This window comes from Dendrobates tinctorius, unplaced genomic scaffold (genome assembly GCF_039654945.1).
Source record: "Dendrobates tinctorius isolate UK_male_01 unplaced genomic scaffold, ASM3965494v1 ptg000224l, whole genome shotgun sequence".
Taxonomy (NCBI): Eukaryota; Metazoa; Chordata; class Amphibia; order Anura; family Dendrobatidae; genus Dendrobates; species Dendrobates tinctorius.
The window spans coordinates 10,204,338-10,224,418 of NW_027361891.1; the positions used below are offsets into that span (position 1 = coordinate 10,204,338).

The 20,081-nt window shown below is 45.5% G+C and overlaps 1 protein-coding gene across 1 annotated transcript in view; it reads left to right on the forward strand.

The window, feature by feature from the left end:
- The window catches only part of CNOT2 (CCR4-NOT transcription complex subunit 2), a 131,619-nt gene that overhangs the window by 83,662 nt on the left and 27,876 nt on the right, over window positions 1-20,081 (forward strand). The window contains exons 11-12 of the mRNA XM_073555522.1: window positions 9,957-10,018; window positions 10,186-10,235. Of these exons, the coding sequence (XP_073411623.1) occupies window positions 9,957-10,018; window positions 10,186-10,235 (112 nt within the window). The remainder of the gene's footprint in view (window positions 1-9,956; window positions 10,019-10,185; window positions 10,236-20,081) is intronic.

Sequence of the window (20,081 nt, forward strand, 5' to 3'; positions counted from 1 at the left end):
ATCCCTGTCCCCCTCCACCTCCTCTTCCTCTACTCAGTCCTCAGAATCCTCCTCGGACAGCGATATAGGGGGCCGTCCGTGTTTCCCAACAGATGACACAGAAAAACTGGTCAAAGCTGTCAGGTCTACAATGGGCCTTAAGGAGGAAAAGACTCCTAAATCATTGGAGGATGTTATGTTTGGAGGACTGGAGGAAAGGAAAAAACGCACCTTCCCTGTAAATACGATAAAGGCCTTAATTGACAGGGAATGGAAAAAACCTGAGAGGTCGGGTGCCTTACCTTCTACATCAAAAAGGAGGTACCCATTTGAACAAAAAGACTCACAAACCTGGGAAAAAGTCCCAAAGATTGATGGTGCCGTAGCTAAATCCTCAAAAAAGGTATCTTTACCATTAGAGGACTCTGGCGTGCTGAAAGACCTGCTTGATAAAAAAGCAGATGGGTTCCTGAAGCATATCTGGGAAGCATCGGCAGGTGGATTAAAACCGGCAATAGCTGGTACTTGTACCGCTCGTGCCCTCATGGTCTGGCTACAACAAATAGAGGACCAGATCAGGGATAAAGTTCCTAGGGACGAAATACTGTCTAATCTGACACTGGTACATGGAGCAGCGGTTTTCCTAGCGGATACTTCAGCAGATTCCACGAGATAAACAGCTAGAGCAGCAAGCTTGTCAAATGCGGCAAGACGAGCCCTGTGGCTTAAAGGGTGTCCAGGGGATTTGCCATCGAAACATAGACTATGTTCCATTCCATGTGACGGCCAATTCCTCTTCGGGAAAAAGCTAGAGGAAATTTTGGAGCATGCGGGGGATAGGAAAAAGGCTTTCCCCGATTTCCGGGAGAACCCAAAAAGCAGCCCTTTCGGAGGAGAAGATTTAACAGGGGTCGTCCCCCGGGAGATAGGAAAAATTGGGACTTTAAAGAAAGGAGAGGATCAGGCTATATGTTTAAAGGGCCCTCTACTTCCTCCAAAAAAATCTCCCCAATGACATCAGGTCGGAGGTAGGGGGAAGGCTTTCTCTCTTCCTTTCCACCTGGGCAAATATCTCCCCCAGTACATGGGTTCTAAGCATAATCAAGGACTGTTTTAAAAATAAAATTCACCCGTCCGCCCAGGTGCACCTTTATAATGACACCCCGAAGGAAAGCCCAAGACCAACAACTGGCCCTGGAGACGGAAGTCTTGGGACTAGTGCAAAAACAAGTCCTACAGGAAGTCCCAGTTCAAGAAGAAGAAAGGGGGTTTTACTCTTCCCCCCCCCCCCCCCCCGTCTTTTTAATACAAAAACCAGACCACTCTTGGAGGACCATAGTCAACCTGAAGAGACTCAATCAGTGGGTAGACAATTGCTCCTTCAAAATGGAACCAAACAATACGGCCACAAAGATCCTGTTCCAGCACTGCCTCATGGCAGTGATAGACTTAAAAGATGCCTACTATCATATCCCAATCCATCGGGAGTATCAAAAGTACTTGAGAGTAGCGCTGTATGTCCAAGGTCAGGTCAAACACTACCAATACGCAGCCCTTCCGTTCGGCCTGTCTACAGCCCCCAGAGTCTTCGTTCCCGGGACATAGTGATCGTCCCATGCCTGGACGACTTTCTTGTCGTAGGGAGGTCGGAGACCCATTGCACACACCAAGTGAAGGAAGTGATATCAACTTTAATAGGGCTAGGATGGATAGTAAATGTCCCCAAGTCGAGATTAACACCAGGTGCAATCCTTCCTAGGGTTAATACTGGACTCCGAGCAACAGCGCTGCCTTCTACCTGAGAACAAAGTGACCAAGATAAGGGGCCTAGCTCGCACAGCAATACAAAGGCCGGCTATGACCCTGAGGAACGCAATGCCCCTTTTAGGCTCGTTGACATCATGCATACCCGCTGTAGCGTGGGCACAGTACCACTTAAGACAACTGCAGTGGGAAGTTCTGTCAGCGCAGAAACAATTGAAAGGACAAACTATGTCTCTCCATGGAGGTAAGAGATTCCCTACTCTGGTGGACAGTAGAAGAGCATCTAACATCCGGTCTCCCGTGGCAGAAACCAGTCGAGGACATCATTACAACCGACGCAAGTGCCACAAGGTGGGGAGCACACCTGAGATCCCACTCGATACAGGGAACCTGGTCCTCGCTAGAAAAGGATCACGGTTCAAATGTAAAAGAACTAAGTGCAGTAGAGAAAACCGTGAAATATTTTCTCCCCTTGCTTCGGGGCCGCCACACTCGAGTCATGATGGACAATCGTGCAGTGGTAGCTTACATCAACCACCAGGGGGGAACGAGATCTTGGGGCCTCATGGAAGTATCAAATCTACTTTTCCATTTAGCAGAACAACATCTGTTATCCATCACGGCACTGCATATAAAGGGGGTCGAAAATACACAAGCAGACTTCCTGAGTCGCAGGCACCTAAGACATGGGGAATGGTCCCTAAACCCCCAAATCTTTCAACAAATAGTTCTAGCTTGGGTCAAGCCGGAAATAGACCTGTTTGCCACCTCACACAACAGGAAAGTCAGGAAGTTCTGCTCACTGAATCCAAGAGAAAATCCCTTCGCAGTAGATGCCCTACAAATACCCTGGAAGTTCTCCTTGGCCTATGCATTCCCCCCGATGACAATGATCCCCGTAGTAGTCCGGAAAATCAGGGAGGATCGAGCGAGAATAATTCTTATAGCTCCATTTTAGCCGAGGAGGCCTTGGTTCTCCCTTCTGAGACTCATGTCAGTGACAGATCCATGGATCTTACCGGAGATTCCAGTCCTGCTTTCCCAGGGACTAGTGGTCCACTCTCAGGTGAAGGGCTTCCATCTGGCAGCCTGGAATTTGAGAGGGCGCCACTGAGTCGCCAGGGATTCTCACCAGGGTTAGTCTCCACCCTGTTGAAGAGCAGGAAACCTATAACGTCCCAAATCTATGGTAGAACTTGGAAAAAGTTCCTAGACTTCCTGGGGGAACCTTTAGGGGATGTAGCTCCAGTGGGACCTATCTTAGAATTCCTACAGTCGGGGCTGCAGCTCGGGTTAGCACTAACACCCTCAAAGTCCAAGTCTCAGCTCTGCAACCAAGTCCAAGTCTCAGCTCTGCAACCCAGCAGCCAATAGGTGGGTGTCCCGGGTGATAAAGTCCTGTGGTAGGTCGAGGCCGGTCATTATCCCAAAGATGCCACCCTGGGACCTGAATCTAGTCTTAGAGGCTTTAACCAAAGATCCCTTCGAACCATTACAAGAACTGTCACCAAAACTACTCACACTTAAAACTGTATTATTGGTAGCCTTAACATCGGCCCGTAGAGTGAGCGACCTACAAGCTCTATCTATATGCCCTCCATATACGCAGATCTTGGATGACCGAGTGGTTCTAAGACCAGACCCGGCCTACCTCCCCAAGGTGGTCCAAAAGTTTCATAGGACTCAAGAGATCTCCTTGCCATCTTTCTGTAATAATCCTAGAAACCCTGGGGAACAAAAGTTCCATACATTGGATGTAAGGAGAGCCATATTACAATATATGTCAATAACTAGTCAGTGGAGGAAAAATCGGTCCCTGTTTATAGCTTTTCAGGGTAGTAGAAAAGGGTACGGAGTAGCTAAAAGTACCATTGCCAGATGGATCAGGGAGGCCATTATGTTATCCTACTCTGCAAGTGGCGCTCCGGTTCCAGAAGGCATCAAGGCTCACTCCAACAGAACCGTGGCTACCTCCTGGGCAGAGAAGGCTGAGATATCGATTGAGCAGATTTGTAAAGCCGCTGCTTGGTCCTCACCTTCGACCTCTTTTAAGCACTACCGACTTGATCTATCTTCCTCTACTGACCTAACCTTTGGTAGAAGAGTGCTACAAGCGGTGGTCCCTCCCTAAGGTGTCTTATTCTACCAAAGTCTTGCATGTGTGCCATCATGGGAGACGGGAAAACACCAAGGTTACTTACCAGTAGCCGTTTTTTCCACAGCCCATGACGGCACCTGTATATTCCCCCCCTTATTACACCAGATCTTGGGGACATACTTCTTTCATCCTGGCCGCGCCTCCCCTCCCGAATCCCCGGCCACTCACCACTGTGCGTTTGAACTTTGCGTTTTTTTGTTTTTTTTTGTCCAATATGAGGTCTTGCCAGATCAGAGAGTCTTCACAGCGACTTGTATTGCTCCTATCGTGGAGCTAACTCTCCCTGCCGGTACACGCCCCCCCGGCGATTCTCCAATCGGTGGGGCGCCTTCTTTTCTTGCCGACCGGCTTATCCTCCTGGCTGACACGCCCCCAAGCGTGTAAGCCAATCAGATTCTTTCTTTTTCACCGGCCGGCGTTCTTAGTCACGTCCACACTCTGTATCTTGCTTACTGTAACGCTACTGAGCCAATGCTTCAGCTTTCTTGTGCCTCAGCAGACGTAATTTGGTCTGAGACACTGTTTTCTCCTACATATCTTCTGCAGCCTCAGAGTCGGACCCGCATTTAGCCTGAAGTCATCTGCCGCAGGGGGACACAGCTAACCTTGCAGTCATCTGCAGACCGTCGCTGGCATCGAGTAGGCTCTACCCCTCTCCCTCTCCTCTTTCTCTGTTCCCTATATAGCCCATTCTCAGCAGTATTACCAATGCTCGACTTATGCCCATCCCTGCATAGGCTTTTCGTTGCTCCTCTAAACCTACTGTGGTTCATTATGCCTGTGCTGTGCCCTTTGTAAAAGAAAGAGGTTCTCAGGTCAGCCTTCCCACTTCTGTCCATCCTGTAGCCCTTCCACCAAATCTGGCCCACAGAAGCCCCCTAACGCCTGGGATGAGTGCCTATCCCTCCCCTCGGAGTTGGCTGTTGCCATGTCACAGTCGGTCTCTGACCCGACAAAAGTATCACAGTCCCTGTTCCAGGTCCTGGAGCATCTTCCACATTTGTCTGCCGCCACCAGTGCTCTGAATGCCTCTCACGGCGATTCGCATGCACCTGACCATGGCCGTCACAGGGACAGATCGGGTACAAAGCAAAGAAGCGGGCTCTTTCCAGCTCCTCATTCAGTTCCCTGGGTCCCTTAGCATCACCTAGGATGCTCTCCTCTCCTTTTGCCCCCTCTCGGAGGCAGTTTTCGGGTCGGATGCGGATTCTCACTCTGCGTCTCATACGGACCAGGTCTCAAAAATACAGGATATGGTCAATAGCCTTATCTCGGCAATTACCCATACTCTTAACCTACAGGAGGACGAGGCTCCTGCTTACAAGCACGCCGTGTCCTTCAAACGGGTAAAACGTCCTTCATAAGCCTTCCCCAATCACAGGCAATTTGAAGCAATTATGGCTAAACACTGGGAACATTTTGAAAAGCGCTTTTCGGGAAGGAAGCAGCTAGACATTCTTTATCTCTTTAGCCCAGACCTTGTTGGTAAATGGGTAGAATCCCCTAATGTGGATCCCCCGGTCTCTTGCATGTCTTCCAAGACAGTCTTGTCTCTGCTGGACGGTGTGTCTCTTAAAGCTATGGATAGGCAGATTGAGTCCTTGATCAAGACACTGGAATGTCCTTTAAGCTAATTTTGGCACTTCAAACACAGTAATACACACTGGGGTAAAAAGAATTCACAAATTATCCCCAAAGGAAGCGAACCAACTAAACATGTAAAAAATACAATTTTATTGAATATCAAAATATTCCAATTTTTATAAAAATTACAGAATACATAATAATTTACTCATAACATACCCCAACGGGGAAAAATGCACAGACCATAAGCACGGAAAAATAATCCTTCTAAAAATAATGTATATATGTAGTGTGAAAAAGCACACCAAAATGCATGAAAAAGGTACCTAATATCCCTGCATAATTTATGGAATAAGACAAAATACCGATATCATATCTAGTTATTATAGCAACCCTAAAAGGGGAAGCAATCTGACCTTGCCGTTGTTAGGCGCCACTGAGGCATGTAGTATACAATCGCATATCTCACTCTATGTATAAAAATTCCAGGTAAAAAAACCTTACATAATTTCAGAGAGCACTTCTCTTCCCCAGTCCAGACCTAATCGTCCTTTCCGTAGGAAGAGGTCGCTTCATTTTTGTTCCTTTCTCCCTGCAGGGCCATTCTACTGCCCAAGGGGAAAGGAAGAAGCCCTCCTTCAGACCTGCACCTCACTGGCGATCAAGGGGTCATTCTTCCAAGTGTTCTGGGTCCCGTGCCAACACGTTCTCTAAGTGACTGGTCACCCCCACCCGGGAGTATCTCCAGGGTGGGAGGTCAGCTCCTTCTCCGCATGGTTGTCGACCATGCCTGGTTCAGAGAGAGAGCGTCTTGTCCGGTTACAAAATCCCCCCCCGGAAGATGTTTGTCTCGTCCGCCAAGACTCCCGTCTCGGGCTCCAGGGTTTCTTCAGGCCCGCTCTTCCCTCCTACGCACAGGAGTATTCATACTGGTTCCCTGGAATGAACGCTTTTCGGGATTCTATTCCAATCTTTTTGTAGTCCGGAAGAAAGACCATTCACTCTGTCCGTTTTTGAATCTCAAGCGAGTGAACTGTCACGTTCGGATGCGCCATTTCAGGATGGAGTCCCCCCCCGTTCAGTGATCGCTTCCATGGAACCGGGAGAATTTCTTTGTTCTGTAGACATTCAGGATGCTTATCTTCACATTCCTGTGTGTGTTCAGCATCAGAGATTCCTGCGGTTTGCGATCCACGAGGATCACTACCAGTTCACAGCCCCCAGAGTGTTTATGAAGGTGATGGCAGCGGTCATGGCGATCCTTCGCTCCAAGGGGATTCTCATTATCCCTTACTTGAACGAGCTTTTGATCAAGGGGCTGTCCCGCCGAGACTGTGACCTGAGCCTTCAGATCACCTTGGACACTCTGGTCCGTCTCAGCTTGTCAACTGAGAAAAGTCCTCCCTGACCCCAGCTCAACGCCTGGTGTTTGTGGGGATGAGGTTTGACGCGACCCAAGGCCCCGTGTCTTCCTTTCAAAGGAAAAGTTTGTCTCTCTACCAGGAAATTCACCTTCTAAAGCACCCAATTCCTCTTCCCCTGCGGTCCTGCATGAGATTCCTGAGGAAGATTATTGCTGCCATGGAAACAGTGCCCTTTGCCCAGTTTCATACTCGTCCTCTTCAGATTGGCCCTATTGTCTACCTGGGACAAGAGGAACGTCTCCCTGGACCGGCCCATTCTACTGCCTCTCAAGGTGAGGCAATCCCTAACCTGGTTGATGCTATTCACCTCAATCCTGTGCGGGAAATCTTTACTCCCTCTTTGGTGGCAGGTCATCACTACCAATGCCAGTGTCCTCGGTTGGGGAGTGGTCTTCTGTCATCACACATCACAGGGTCACTGGAACGTCCGAGAAGCCACTCTTCCCATCATTTTTCTGGAGATCAGGGCAATTTTTCTTGCCCTTCGCCACTGGCAGTCCCTCCTAGCAGGCCACCAGGTCCGAATTCAATCAGACAACACCACTGCGGTGGCTTACATAAACCATCAAGGAGGGACTCGCAGCAATCAGGTGATGACAGAGGTAACAAGGATTCTGCGATGGGCAGAGTGTCACGTTTCCGCCATATCAGCCGTACACATTCCGGGGGTGGAAAATTGGGCAGCTGATTTTCTGAGCGATGGGGCACTCCAGACGTCGACCTGATGGTGTCTCGGATGAACCACAAGGTTCCTCAGTTTGTAGCCAGGTCCTGGGATCCTCTTGGCATTGGTTGTGATGTCCCTAGTGATCCCATGGTCCCAATTACAACTGCTTTATCTTTTTCCACCTCTCCCCTTGATTCCTAGAGTTGTAAAAAAGATAAAGGCAGAGGGAATCCCTGTAATCCTGGTAGCTCTGGACTGACCAAGAAGGGCCTGGTATGCGGAGCTAGTGAACATGCTCATGAACGCTCCCTGGAGGCTTTCTGACCATCCAGATCTTCTTTCACAAGGTCCCCTCTCCACCAGTGTTCAGTCTCGGAGTTTAACTGCATGGCCGTTGAGGCCACAGTCCTGACGGAGGCCGGTTTTCTCATCAGGTCATTCAGACCATGATAAGGGCAAAAAAAACCAGCATCCTCGCATATTTACCACAGATGCTGGGAAGCCTTCTTTCTGTGGTGTGAGGACAACAATTTGGTCTCTGTCTTTTTATCTTCCTTCCATTCTTGAGTTTCTACAAGTGAGTCTTGGTTCCGGTTTATCTTAGTACTCTTAAAGGGTCAAGTTTCTGCCCTGTCAATTCTTTTCCAGCAAGAGCTGGCTTTTTGTTCCCAGGTAAAGACTTTCCTTCAAGGAGTCACCCACCTAGCTCCACCTTATCGCCCTCTGATAGATCCATGTGATCTTAACCTTGTCCTCGGCGCACTTCAGAGCGCTCCTTTTGAGCCCATTGAAGACATTCCGGCCCCTCTCCTGTCATGGAAAGTGGCCTTTTTGATTGCCATTACATCCAGCAGGAGAGTTTCTGAGTTAGCGGCACTATCCTATCGTTCTCTGTTCCTGATTCTCAATCAGGACAAGGTAGTTCTCAGGCCCGTTCCTTCCTTCATACATAAGGTGGTTTCTTTTTTTCAAATGAATGAAGAAATTGTCCTTCCCTCTCTGTGTCCCTTTCTGGTTCATCCTCTGGAGAAATCCCACCACAAGTTGAATCTGGTCAGGGCTATCCAAGTCTACCTATCAAAGACTGCTTCCTTTCGCCCCTCTGATGCCCTATTTGTCATCTCTGAAGGTCATCGGAAGGGGCTCCCAGCTTCCAAGTCCACTATTGCCCGTTGGATTCGTTTGGCAATTTTGGAGGCATACCGCGCTCAGGACAAACAGCTCCCTTTGGGGGGGGGGGGGGTAAAGGCTCAGTCCACCCGGGCGGTAAGAGCTTCCTGAGCAGTTCGTCACCAGGTTTCGGCTTTACAGATTTGTAAAGCTACAACCTGTTCATCATTACACACTTCTGTGAGGTTTTACAGGGTTCATACCCATGCCTTATCTGATGCAGGCCTGGGAAGGAATGTGCTGCAGGCGGCGGTTACGCATCGGCCAACCTAAGTCTGTTTTATTTGTGTTCCTTCTGTTTCCCACCCTAGGGACTGCTTTGGGACGTCCCATGGTTACCTGTGTCCCCCAATGAAGCGATATAGAGAGTCTTTCTTGGAGCCTTCTTTGGGGGGACACAGCATCCTCCCTAACTGGTTGTACGGCTTTTGGGCCTACGGCCTTTTGTTGTTGGGTTGGTACATATGTTGAGTTTTTGGTTGCTTCTCCTACTGCTTTTACACTAACTGAGGTATTTGGTGCCTGTGGGATGCAACTACCTCAGCTACCTGTCTGTCAATTCTTAGCCACATGAGGCATAAAAAAACAGTAGCCTTGGATAACCCCTTTAGGGTATGTGCACATGCTGCGGATTCTGCTGCGGATCCGCAGCGGATTTGGCCTTTGCGGATCCGCAGCAGTTCCGCAGACAGTGTAGAGTACCATGTAAGTCTATGGGATTTACAATCCGCAGTGCACATGCTGCGTTTTTTTCAGTGCGGAAAAGCTGCGGTTTTAAATTCGCAGAAAGAATTGACACTTCTGCGGATTCCTCTGTGGTTTGACACCTATTCCATTGTCCAGGTGTCAAACTGCAGGGGAAAACCGCTGGCCAATCCGCAGGTAAAACCGCAGGTCAATTTACTTGCGGATCCGCACGGAAAAATCCGCTGGTGAATCCGCAGCGTGTGCACATAGCCTTAACACACTTGTCCACCTTTTAAGAATTTTGTTTTCACTATGATACACATGCCTTCTTCTGTATATCTGCCATCAAATGAACAGCAAATCTGGAATGACTGAAGAACATTCTTTTCTTTTTAAAATGTTTAAATGAAATCTTTAAAAATCTACCTGGAAAACACAGTAGCCCTTAACCTTGTAAGAAGATTTTTACTCTGAGTGGATTCAATAATGATTTTATGTATGTGTTTTTCACTTTTAACCCCAGAAACCTTTATCCGAAATTTGCATCGCCGTGGGCATCTTCACCATGTCGACCGCAAGATATCGGTATGCCATTTAAATACTTCACCCCCCCCTCTCCTATAAGGCATTTATCTAATTTTTATACTGTGTTTCATACAAATATTGGGGTTATTTTTAAGTTGAAAATGTGTCAGAAATGAATGCGGTAACTACTGTCTTAAGATTAATTTTTCATGATTTCTTTTTTTTAGATTTCCATGTTCCTTCTGAATACTTAACGAACATTCACATTCGGGATAAGGTGAATGCCTGACTCAATTTTTCTTTTGGCATTTGTTTTTTTCTGTAATAGTGTAAAATATCTAAGGCAAAGTCCATTGATATTACAATGTTAAGGACTTTTCTTTGATGGACAAGTTGTACTTTTGAATAAGGTCCCGTTCACACTGCATTTCTACTGTGCATTCAGAAGTTGCGGTTTTTTTCGCCCTTTAAACGGGAGACAGATGGACCCCCGACAGTGTCAAAGACTGGGACACAAACGGAGTTCAAGTGAATAATGTTTTTTTTCCCCTCTCTGAACGTGTCTGTTTGTACAGACTGGCACAGAAACAAAATTGTTTTCTTCTGTGCCTTAGGAACAAGCAGACACGTTCAGAAAAATAATAGACAACGCTTCTTGTGAATTACATTTTTTTTTACGGTCTATGGCCCAGTCAGGGGTCTGTCTAATGCAACTTTCACACATCAGTTTTTTGCCGTCATGCAGGATCCGGCTATTTTTAGAAAAAACGGATCCGGCATAAATTTTGGAGAACTGTAGAAACGGATCCGTTTTTCTGCTGGATCCGTCTAGCAGGTTATATCTGTTTCCTGGGGGCTGGCCAATTGGATCTGAGCATGCGCAGACTTAAAAAAACGGATCCGGTGGCTGGATCCGTCTTTTTCTGGATCCGGCGCCCATAGACTTTCATTGTAGCAAAAAGCCGGAAGCGTCGGATCCGGCGCTTCCGGCTTTTTCGCCGGAGACAAAAAACGTTACAGTAGCCGTTTTTTCCAGACGCCGGAATGAGACAAGTTGCTGGATCCGGCAAAAAACGGATGAAACGCAATGCCATCCGGCGCTAATGCAAGTCAATGAGGAAAAACTGGATCCGGCATTGCATTTTGCCGGATCCGGTTTTACAAAAAAAAAAGCCGGATCGCGCCTGACGGCAAAAAACTGATGTGTGAAAGAGGCCTAAATTACCTTTTTAGGTAGCTGAGAAAATTTGTACTATTAACAAAACAAAAATTGTTTTCTTCTGCCTTTAACCCCTTATCGACTGCCGATACGCCTTTTAACGGCGATAATTAAGGGTACTAAAACCACATCGTCGCTAATTCACGGCGCTGTGGAGAAAGTACATAGCGCCCTCCAGTGTCGGATTTTCTCCGGGGTCTCGACTGCCAGGGGTAGCCGAGTCCCCAGAGAACATGAATCGGTCGATTTTTACCGACCCCGCTTTTGCGATCGCTGTTATTAACCCTATAACGTCAACCGCAAAAAAAGCCGCGATTATGCATTAAATTTCTCTTTCCTCTGATGTGATCACACATCAGAGGAGAGAGAAATAGGATCCCCGATCCCCCCCGGTACCTCTCCGTGGTCCTCCGTCCCCTCCCGGTGGTCCCGCGTCCCGATGGGCGCCGCCATCTTGAAAATGGCGGGCGCATTGCGCAGTGCGCCAGCCGGGAATCTGCCGGCTCCGGCTGGCAGATTCCATTCATTATTTTGATCACTATGATAAACGATCATAGTGATCAAAATAAAAAAAATAGTACATACCCCCCCCTTCCCGTTTATCACCACCTTATATAGGCAAACATAATGAAATAAAGAAAATATATTTTTTTTTTCAGTTTTCCATTAGGGCTAGGGTTAGGGTTGGGCAAGGGTTAGGGTAGGGTTAGGGCTAGGTTTAGAATTAGAGTTAGGGAGAATTAGGATTAGGGTTAGGGTTGGGATTAGGGTTAGGGGTGTGATGGGGTTAGGGTTGGAGCAAGAATTGAGGGGTTTCCACTGTTTACCAACTTTGGGGGTCTAAAAATTGGGGTCTAAAAATCACTTTTGTGGAATTAAAAAAGACTTTTTATTTTCACGGCTCTGCGTTTATAAACTTCTGTGAAGCGCTTGGGGGTTCAAAATGCTCACCACACATCTAGATAAGTTCCTTAATGGGTCTAGTTTCCAAAATGGGGTCACTTGTTGGGGGTTTCCACTGTTTAGGCCCATCAGGGGCTCTGCAAACGCAACATGATGCCCGCAGACCATTCCATCAAAGTATGCATTCCAAAATGGCACTCCTTCCCTTCCAAGCTCTCCCATGCGCCCAAACAGTGGTTCCTCCCCCACATATTGGGTATCAGCATACTCAGGACAAATCGCACAACAACTGTGGGGGTATGATTTCTCCTGTTACCCTTGTAAAAATAAAAATTTGGGGGCGAAAAGATCATTTTTGTGGAAAAAAATGGATTTCTTATTTTCACGGCTCTACGTTATAAACTTCTGTGAAGCACTTGAAGGTTCAAAGTGCTCACCACACATCTAGATAAGTTCCTTAATCGGTCTAGTTTCGAAAATGGGGTCACTTGTTGGAGGTTTCCACTGTTTAGGCACATTAAGGGCTCTCTGAACGCAACATGGCATCCGATCGCAATTCTGGAATTCAGATTGGACGCCATGTCGTGTTTGGAGAGCCCCTGATGTACCTAAACAGTGGAAACCCCCCCAAGTGACCCCATTTTGGAAACTAGACCCTCCAAGGAACTTACCTAGATATGTAGTGAGAACTTTGAACCCACAAGGGCTTCACAGAAGTTTATAACGTACAGCGGTACAATTAAAAAATCATATTTTTTCCACAAAAATGATCTTTTCACCCCAATTTGTATTTTCCCAAGGGTAACAGGACCCTAAAAGTTATTGTTCAATTTGTCCTGAGTACGCTGATACCCCATATGTGGGTGTAAATGACTATTTGGGCGCATGGCAGAGCTCGGAAGGGAAGCAGCGCCATTTGACGTTTTTGGCTGGAATTGAGATCGGACACCATGTCGCGATTGGAAAACCCCTGATGTACCAAAACAGTGGAAACCCCCCACAAATGACACCATTTTGGAAACTAGACCCCCCAAGGAACTAATCTAGATGGGTGGTGAGAACTTTGAACCCCCCAGTGCTTCACAGAAGTTTATAACGCCCGGTCGTGAAAATAAAAACATCTTATTTTTTCCCAAACATGATCTTTTAGTCACCAATTTTTTGATTTTCCCAAGGGTACAAGGAGAAATTGGACCCCAAAAGTTGTTGTCCAATTTGTCCTGAGTACGCTGATACCTCATATGTGGGAGAAAACTACTGTATGGGCACACGTCGGGGCTCGGAAGGGAAGTAGTGACGTTTTGGAATGCAGGCTTTGATGGAATGGTCTGCGGGTGTCATGTTGCTTTTGGAGAGCCCCTGATGTACCTAAACAGTGGAAACCCCCCCACAAGTGACCCCATTTTGGAAACTAGACCCCCCACGGAACTTATCTAGATGTGTGGTGAGCACTTTGAACCCCCAAGTGCTTCACAGAAGTTTATAACGCCTGGGCGTGAAAATAAAACAATCATTTTTTTTCCACAAAAATGATATTTTTGCCCCCAATTTTTTATTTTCCTAAGGGTAACAGGAGAAATTGGACCTCAAAAGTTGTTTTGCAATTTGTCCTGAGTATGCTGATACAATATATGTGGGGGTAAAACACTGTTTGTGCGCATGGCAGAGCTTGGAAGGGAAGGAGCGCCATTTGAATTTTTCAACGCAGAATTGTCTGGAATTGAGATCAGACGCCATGTTGCATTTGGATAGCACCTGATGTGCCCAAACAGTGGAAACCCCCCCAATTATAACTCCAACCCTAACCCCAACACACCCCTAGCCCTAACCCTAACCCTAGCCATAACTCTAATGGGAAAATTGAAATAAATACATTTTCTTTTAGTTTTATTATTTTTCCCTAACTAAGAGGGTGATAACGGGGGGTTTGATTTACTATTTATGGCGGTTTTTATGTTTGGCGGCTGTCGCACGCTAAAAGACGCTTTTTATTGTAAAAATAGTTTTTGCATCACCACATATTCAGAGCTATAATTTTTCCGTATTTTGACCCACCGAGTCATGTGAGGTCTTATTCTTCGCGGGACGAGTTGACGTTTTTATTGATACCATTTTCGGGCACGTGACTTTTTTTATCGCTTTATATTCCGATTTTTGGGACGCAGAATGAACAAAAACCAGCGTTTCATGAATTTCTTTTGGGGGGGTGCATTTACACCGTTCCACGTGCGGTAAAATTGATAAAGCGGTTTTATTCTTTGGGTCGGTACGGTTACAGCGATACCTCATTTAGGTCTTTTTTTATGTTTTGTCGGTTTTTTGCAATGAAACCAATTTTATATAAAAAATAATTATTTTTGCATCGCTTTATTCTGCGAGCTATAACTTTTTTATTTTTTTGCGGATGACGCTGTATGGCGGCTCTTTTTTTGCGGGACAAGATGACGTTTTCAGCGGTACCATTGATATTTATATGCGTCTTTTTGATCGCGCGTTATTGCACTTTTTGTTCGGTGGTATGATAATAAATCATTATTTTTTGCTTCGTTTTATATTTTTATTTTTTAAGGGGTTCGCTAAAGGGGTTAACTAATGGGACAGTTTTATAGGGCGGGTCGCTACAGACACGGCGGTACCAAATATGTGTACTTTTATTGGTTTTTTTATTTTCAAAAAATGAATTTATTGGGGAATATTTTTTTTTTTTTTTTTACTAATTTATTTAGCTTTTTTTTTTTTTTTTTTTAATTATTTTTACACTTTTTTTTTTTTTTTTTACTTTATTACATAGTCCCAGGTGGGACATCACTGTCCTGTGACACATCGCTGATCTGTCACATCACAGATCACTGTGACAGATCAGCAATCTGTCACAGGCAGTTCTGCAGACTTCCTCATGCCTGCGCTTTGCAGGCAGTGAGGAAGTCAGCTCCCTACAGGCCCCCGAAGGCCCCCGTCGCCATCTTGGATCCGGGGGCTTGTAGGGAAGGAGTCCCCCGCAGCAGCGCTGCACATTGCGCTGCCGTGGGGGGTTCAGGGAAGCACGGAGGGAGCCCCCTCCCTGCCGATGCTTCCCTTTAACCCCCGGTACACAGCGATCGCTTGATCGCGGTGTACAAGGGGTTAACGTGTCGGGGGCGGTCCGTGACCGCCCCTGACACATTGTGCCGGGTGTCAGCTGTGATATTCAGCTGACACTCGTCCGCGATCAGCGGCGCTCACCAAGAGGGCGCCGCTGATCGCATTAGACGTACTCTCCCGTCCTTGGGAGTTAAGTCCCAGGGCACATGGACGGGATAGTACGTCTAATGGCAGAAAGGGGTTAAGCTGCAAACTGGCTCTGTCGCTAAGGGGTTAATTTTCCCTGGTTGTTGGAGCTGTTTTGCAGTTTGTTTTTTGTGTGGTGAGCTGTAGTTTACATTGGTACCATTTAGGTGTATGTACGATGTTTTGAAAAAGTCAATCCTGGTGTTGCAATTTTTTTTTTTTTTTTTTTTTTTTTTTTACCTTACTACTGTATTTTAAGGGTGATTGAACACGTTACGGATTGGGCTGCGGATTTTTCCATGCGGATTTTGCAAAATCCGCAGGTCAAAAGACCTGCAGTTTGACACCTGTACAGTGGAGCATGTGTAAAACCGCTGCGGATTCCGCACAAAGAAGTGACATGCTGCAGATTTGAAACCGTAGCAAATACGCGCTGATAAATCCGCAGCATGTGCACAGCGTTTTCCATAGAAAATAAAATGTGAGGTAGCACTGTCATTTAAGTAGGGGATCACTCGCTTGGCAGCCACAAAATCAGATCCGGCACAGGTTTTCCATAAGCCAATATAGTCCGTGCGGTTTATTAAACATCATAAACCATGACCAGCAATATATAAACGGCATAGCGTCAATGACAGAGCTTCTCTCTGTTAGCAATGTCCAATACGCAGGCTTTTCAGCCTCACAGTTATGTCTCACCCCGTCAGGGTTCTCTCATGGCTTCTTCTCCATACTGCAGACATTCATTCCCTCCAGGGAACTCTCAGGCACTTGCAGCCATTAAACACAGTGTCCACACGTGCTGTCAGGCAGGAAGCCCCATCTCAGCGGGACCTTCCACACTGGACCAACCAGGTCCCAGCATTCACCCCCATGTGACCTACCCTGGCCACATTATATGGTTCATAGCCACGCCCACCGGGTCACATGACTATGACCTCATCACAGGTCCTTCAGGCATTTACACACTCTTTGCAACAGTACTTTAAACACACCCCCTGGGTGGGTTTGTAGGTAGCCAGGTCCGCCCATCTCTCTAGTTACCTGGAGACTTCTCCCTTATACATTGAAACAACACCTCAGCAATATAATTGCTGAACAACACATAAGTCTCCATCCCAAAGCCACCCACTTTGGGATACATAACGGCCATTCCGTATTCTGCCATTCATCCTTTCTCCTGGGACATCCACACAGCGCCCCCTAGCAGACTCAGTGGTTACTACAACACAAAAGGTACTGTACAACGCAGCAGAAACTGCTGCGGATCCACAGGGCCAAAATCCGCAGCGTGTGCACGTACCCTCAAAGATCAAAGTTATGCGAAGGAGAGAATGCCCAACGCTTTTTTTGATGGTAAAAAAGGGTAATTGACTCTTTACACTTTTATCTTTTAAAAAAAAAAAAATACTTTGCAGTATATTTTTATTCTCAAACCTGCGTTTCATTGCTAGTTCTACATACTTCAATACCACAGCTTTACAGTATATAGTGAAAATGATAGCATCTCGCAAGCAAGCCATTTAAGTGTCACTGTTTGTGATTAAACCCTTCTTGCCGGACAATTTCTTGTTTTTTCCCCTCCCTTTCCAAGAGCCATAACTTTTTTTATTTTTCCGTCCAAGTTGAATGACACAATTTTTTTTATCATGTGATGCACTGGAAACCTGGAAAAAAAAGTCTGTGGAAAGTGTAAGAAAAGTGCAGTTCTGCAATTTTTTTTGTTTACCACATTCACTATATGGTAAAACTGACCTGGCAATTTGATTCTCCAGGTCAGTTTGATTATACAGATGCCAAATATGTATAGTTAGTTTTTTATTTTGTTTTTCTAATTAAAAAATCGGAAAATTGTAAAAAAAAGTTTTGCTTTCGTTGTCACTTTCAGAGATCTGTAACGGTTTACATTATCAGGATATTGATCTATGTGAGGGCTTTATATTTTGCGATCTGAGCTGATGTTTTTACTGATGCCATATTGGGGTAGATACGATCTTTTGATCACCTCTTATTGCATTTTATTGCAATGTTGCGGCGGCCTAAAAAAAACAAATTGTGGCATTTTAGATTCTTTTTCTCGTTATGCCATGTACAAATCGCATTAATTTATTTTATGTTTCTATATGTTGGGCTTTTAAGAACGCACCAATACCAAATGTGTATTTTTTGTTGTTTTTTTTTAATGGGGCAAAAGGGGTGTGATTTTAACTTTTTGTATACCGTATATACTCGTGTATAAGCCAAGATTTTCAACCCATTTTTTTAGCTTAAAGTCCCCCTCTTGGCTTATACTTGAGTCATACCGGGTGTCGGAGGGGGAGGAGAGGTGGGGGTGTCAGAGATCATACTTACCCCCCCCCCGGGCCGTCTCTGCAGCCCCTCTGTTTCTCCCACGCCTTCTTTCAGCGGTCACGTGGTACCTACCGCTCATTAAAGTCATGAATATGCTCATATCCATCACTTTAATGAGCGGTACCACATGACTGCTGAAGGAAGGAAGAGCTGCCGGAGGCGCAGGGGCTGCAGAGAACGCGCTAGGAGGGAGTAAGTATATGCGATATTCACCTGTCCCCTTCCATCGCTGCGCCCACTATGTCCTCCGCGTCCTCTGTCAGTGACGTTCAGGCAGCAGAGGGCGATTGACCGGGGACAGGTGAATATCGCAGGTGCTGGGACCCTGAGCCAGCGGTGACACCGGCACCTGTCTTCCATAGCGCGTCGGTGTCCCCGCCTGCTCAGGACCCCAGCGACGAGAGGCGAGTATGTCAATTTTTTTTAATCAGCAGCATATGGGGGCGTAATCTATGGAGCATCTTATGGGGCAGCATATGGGGCGTAATCTATGGAGCATCTTATGGGGGCATAATCTATGGAGTATTTTATGGAGCATCTTATGGGGGCATAATCTATGGAGCATTTTATGGGGGCATAATCTATGGAGCATTTTATGGGGGGCATAATCTATGGGGCATCTTATGGGGCATAATCTATGAAGCATCTTATGGGGGCATAATCTATGAAGCATCTTATGCGGGCATAATCTATGGAGCATTTTATGGGGCCATAATCTTTATGGAGCAGCATATGGGGCATATTATTCTATGGAGCATCTTATGGGGCCATTATTAACCTTTGTTCAGCATTATATGGGGTGTATTTTGTATGGAGCATCTTATGGGGCCATCTTGAACTGTATGGAGCATTATATGGGGCTCCTGATTCAATTTGGATATTCAAAAACATTTAACCTACTGATGTCTCAATTAATTTTACTTTTATTGGTATCTATTTTTATTTTTGTAAAAACTATTTTTTAAAATTTCTAACTATATTGTAGTTAGTTCCTTAAGGGACTTGAAGTTGCAATAATATGATCACTTGTACTATAAATAGCAGTGTATCAGTGCTGCTATGTATAGTGAAAATTACGATCTCTTATGAATGCCGGCTACATTTAACAAGTTAACAGCCACTGGTGCGCTCCTCTCCATCCACGGCTGTTAGAGGAGGCCATCATTTGCTGGGCTTGCACTCACATAGTACGTCAGGGACACAACCAACATATGATTTGGATGTACGTTATATGTCATGAAAGAGTTAATAGCAGTATCTAAATTATTAAACTGTAGTGATGAGCGAACATGCTTCAATAATGTGTTATCTGAGTATCTTAGCCGTGCTTGGATAATATTTTTGAGCCCCTGTGGCTGCATGTTTTACAGCGATAGACAGCTGCAACTCATACGAGCATTGGCTAACAAATAGGTAATCCGCGTATGTGTTATGGCTGTCTTCCGTGGCAAAACATGCCCCCATAGAATGTAAGTCTGCAAGGACTGGGTCCTCTCCCCTCTGTACCAGTATGTCATTGTAAATTTGTTTACTGTTAACGATATCTATAGCTTTGTATGTAACCCCATCTCTTGTACAGCACCCCATGGAATTAATGGTGCTATATATATAAATAAATAATAATAAAACATGCAGCCACAGGGACTCGAAAATTTTATCAGAGCACTGCCAAAATAACACCCGAACCGGATACCACGTTTTCCGAGGACGTTCGCTCATCACTATTAAACAGCAGCAACTAGAGCTACAACTGATCTACTCCCTTAGCAGATGCCATATGTAGAAAACATCCAGCATTATATTATATGTATTTGCAAGACCGGAATTACTGCATGTAGATAATTCTCTGTTCGTATAGAATGAGAATTAAGTGGAAAGTTGTGATTTCCTTAAGGACAGCTGGTAATTTACAGTTGGGCTTATTGAGTAGCCATATTAAATACCTAGTTGGCTTTGTATTTTTATAGTAAAATATGAATATATATTCCCTTGTAAGCAGAAAGCCTTTGCTTCTAGTAAAATACCAGATTAGGTTCAGCATTTCAATTATATAGTGTTGTTTCCCCCTAAATATAAAACTTGGCACACTTGATTTATGAAGTGGTACATATTTTGTGGCATGAATCCTTCATTGCAATTGGTATTTGGAAATGAATTCAGAGCTATTGGAAACTAGTACTGTAAGTTCTGTATGAGGCGAAGATGCCCAAACCATAGTCCTAGTTGCAATAGTTTGGTTTCAGTGCCCAACCTCAAAGTAAAATTGGATACATATCATCATGTGTTCATAAAAAAAAATGTCCTGAATGTTAATAGTACTGAAAAATGCAGTTTGGATGTATGTTCTTTTAGGTTTCTGTGTATATATTCTTAGATGATTTT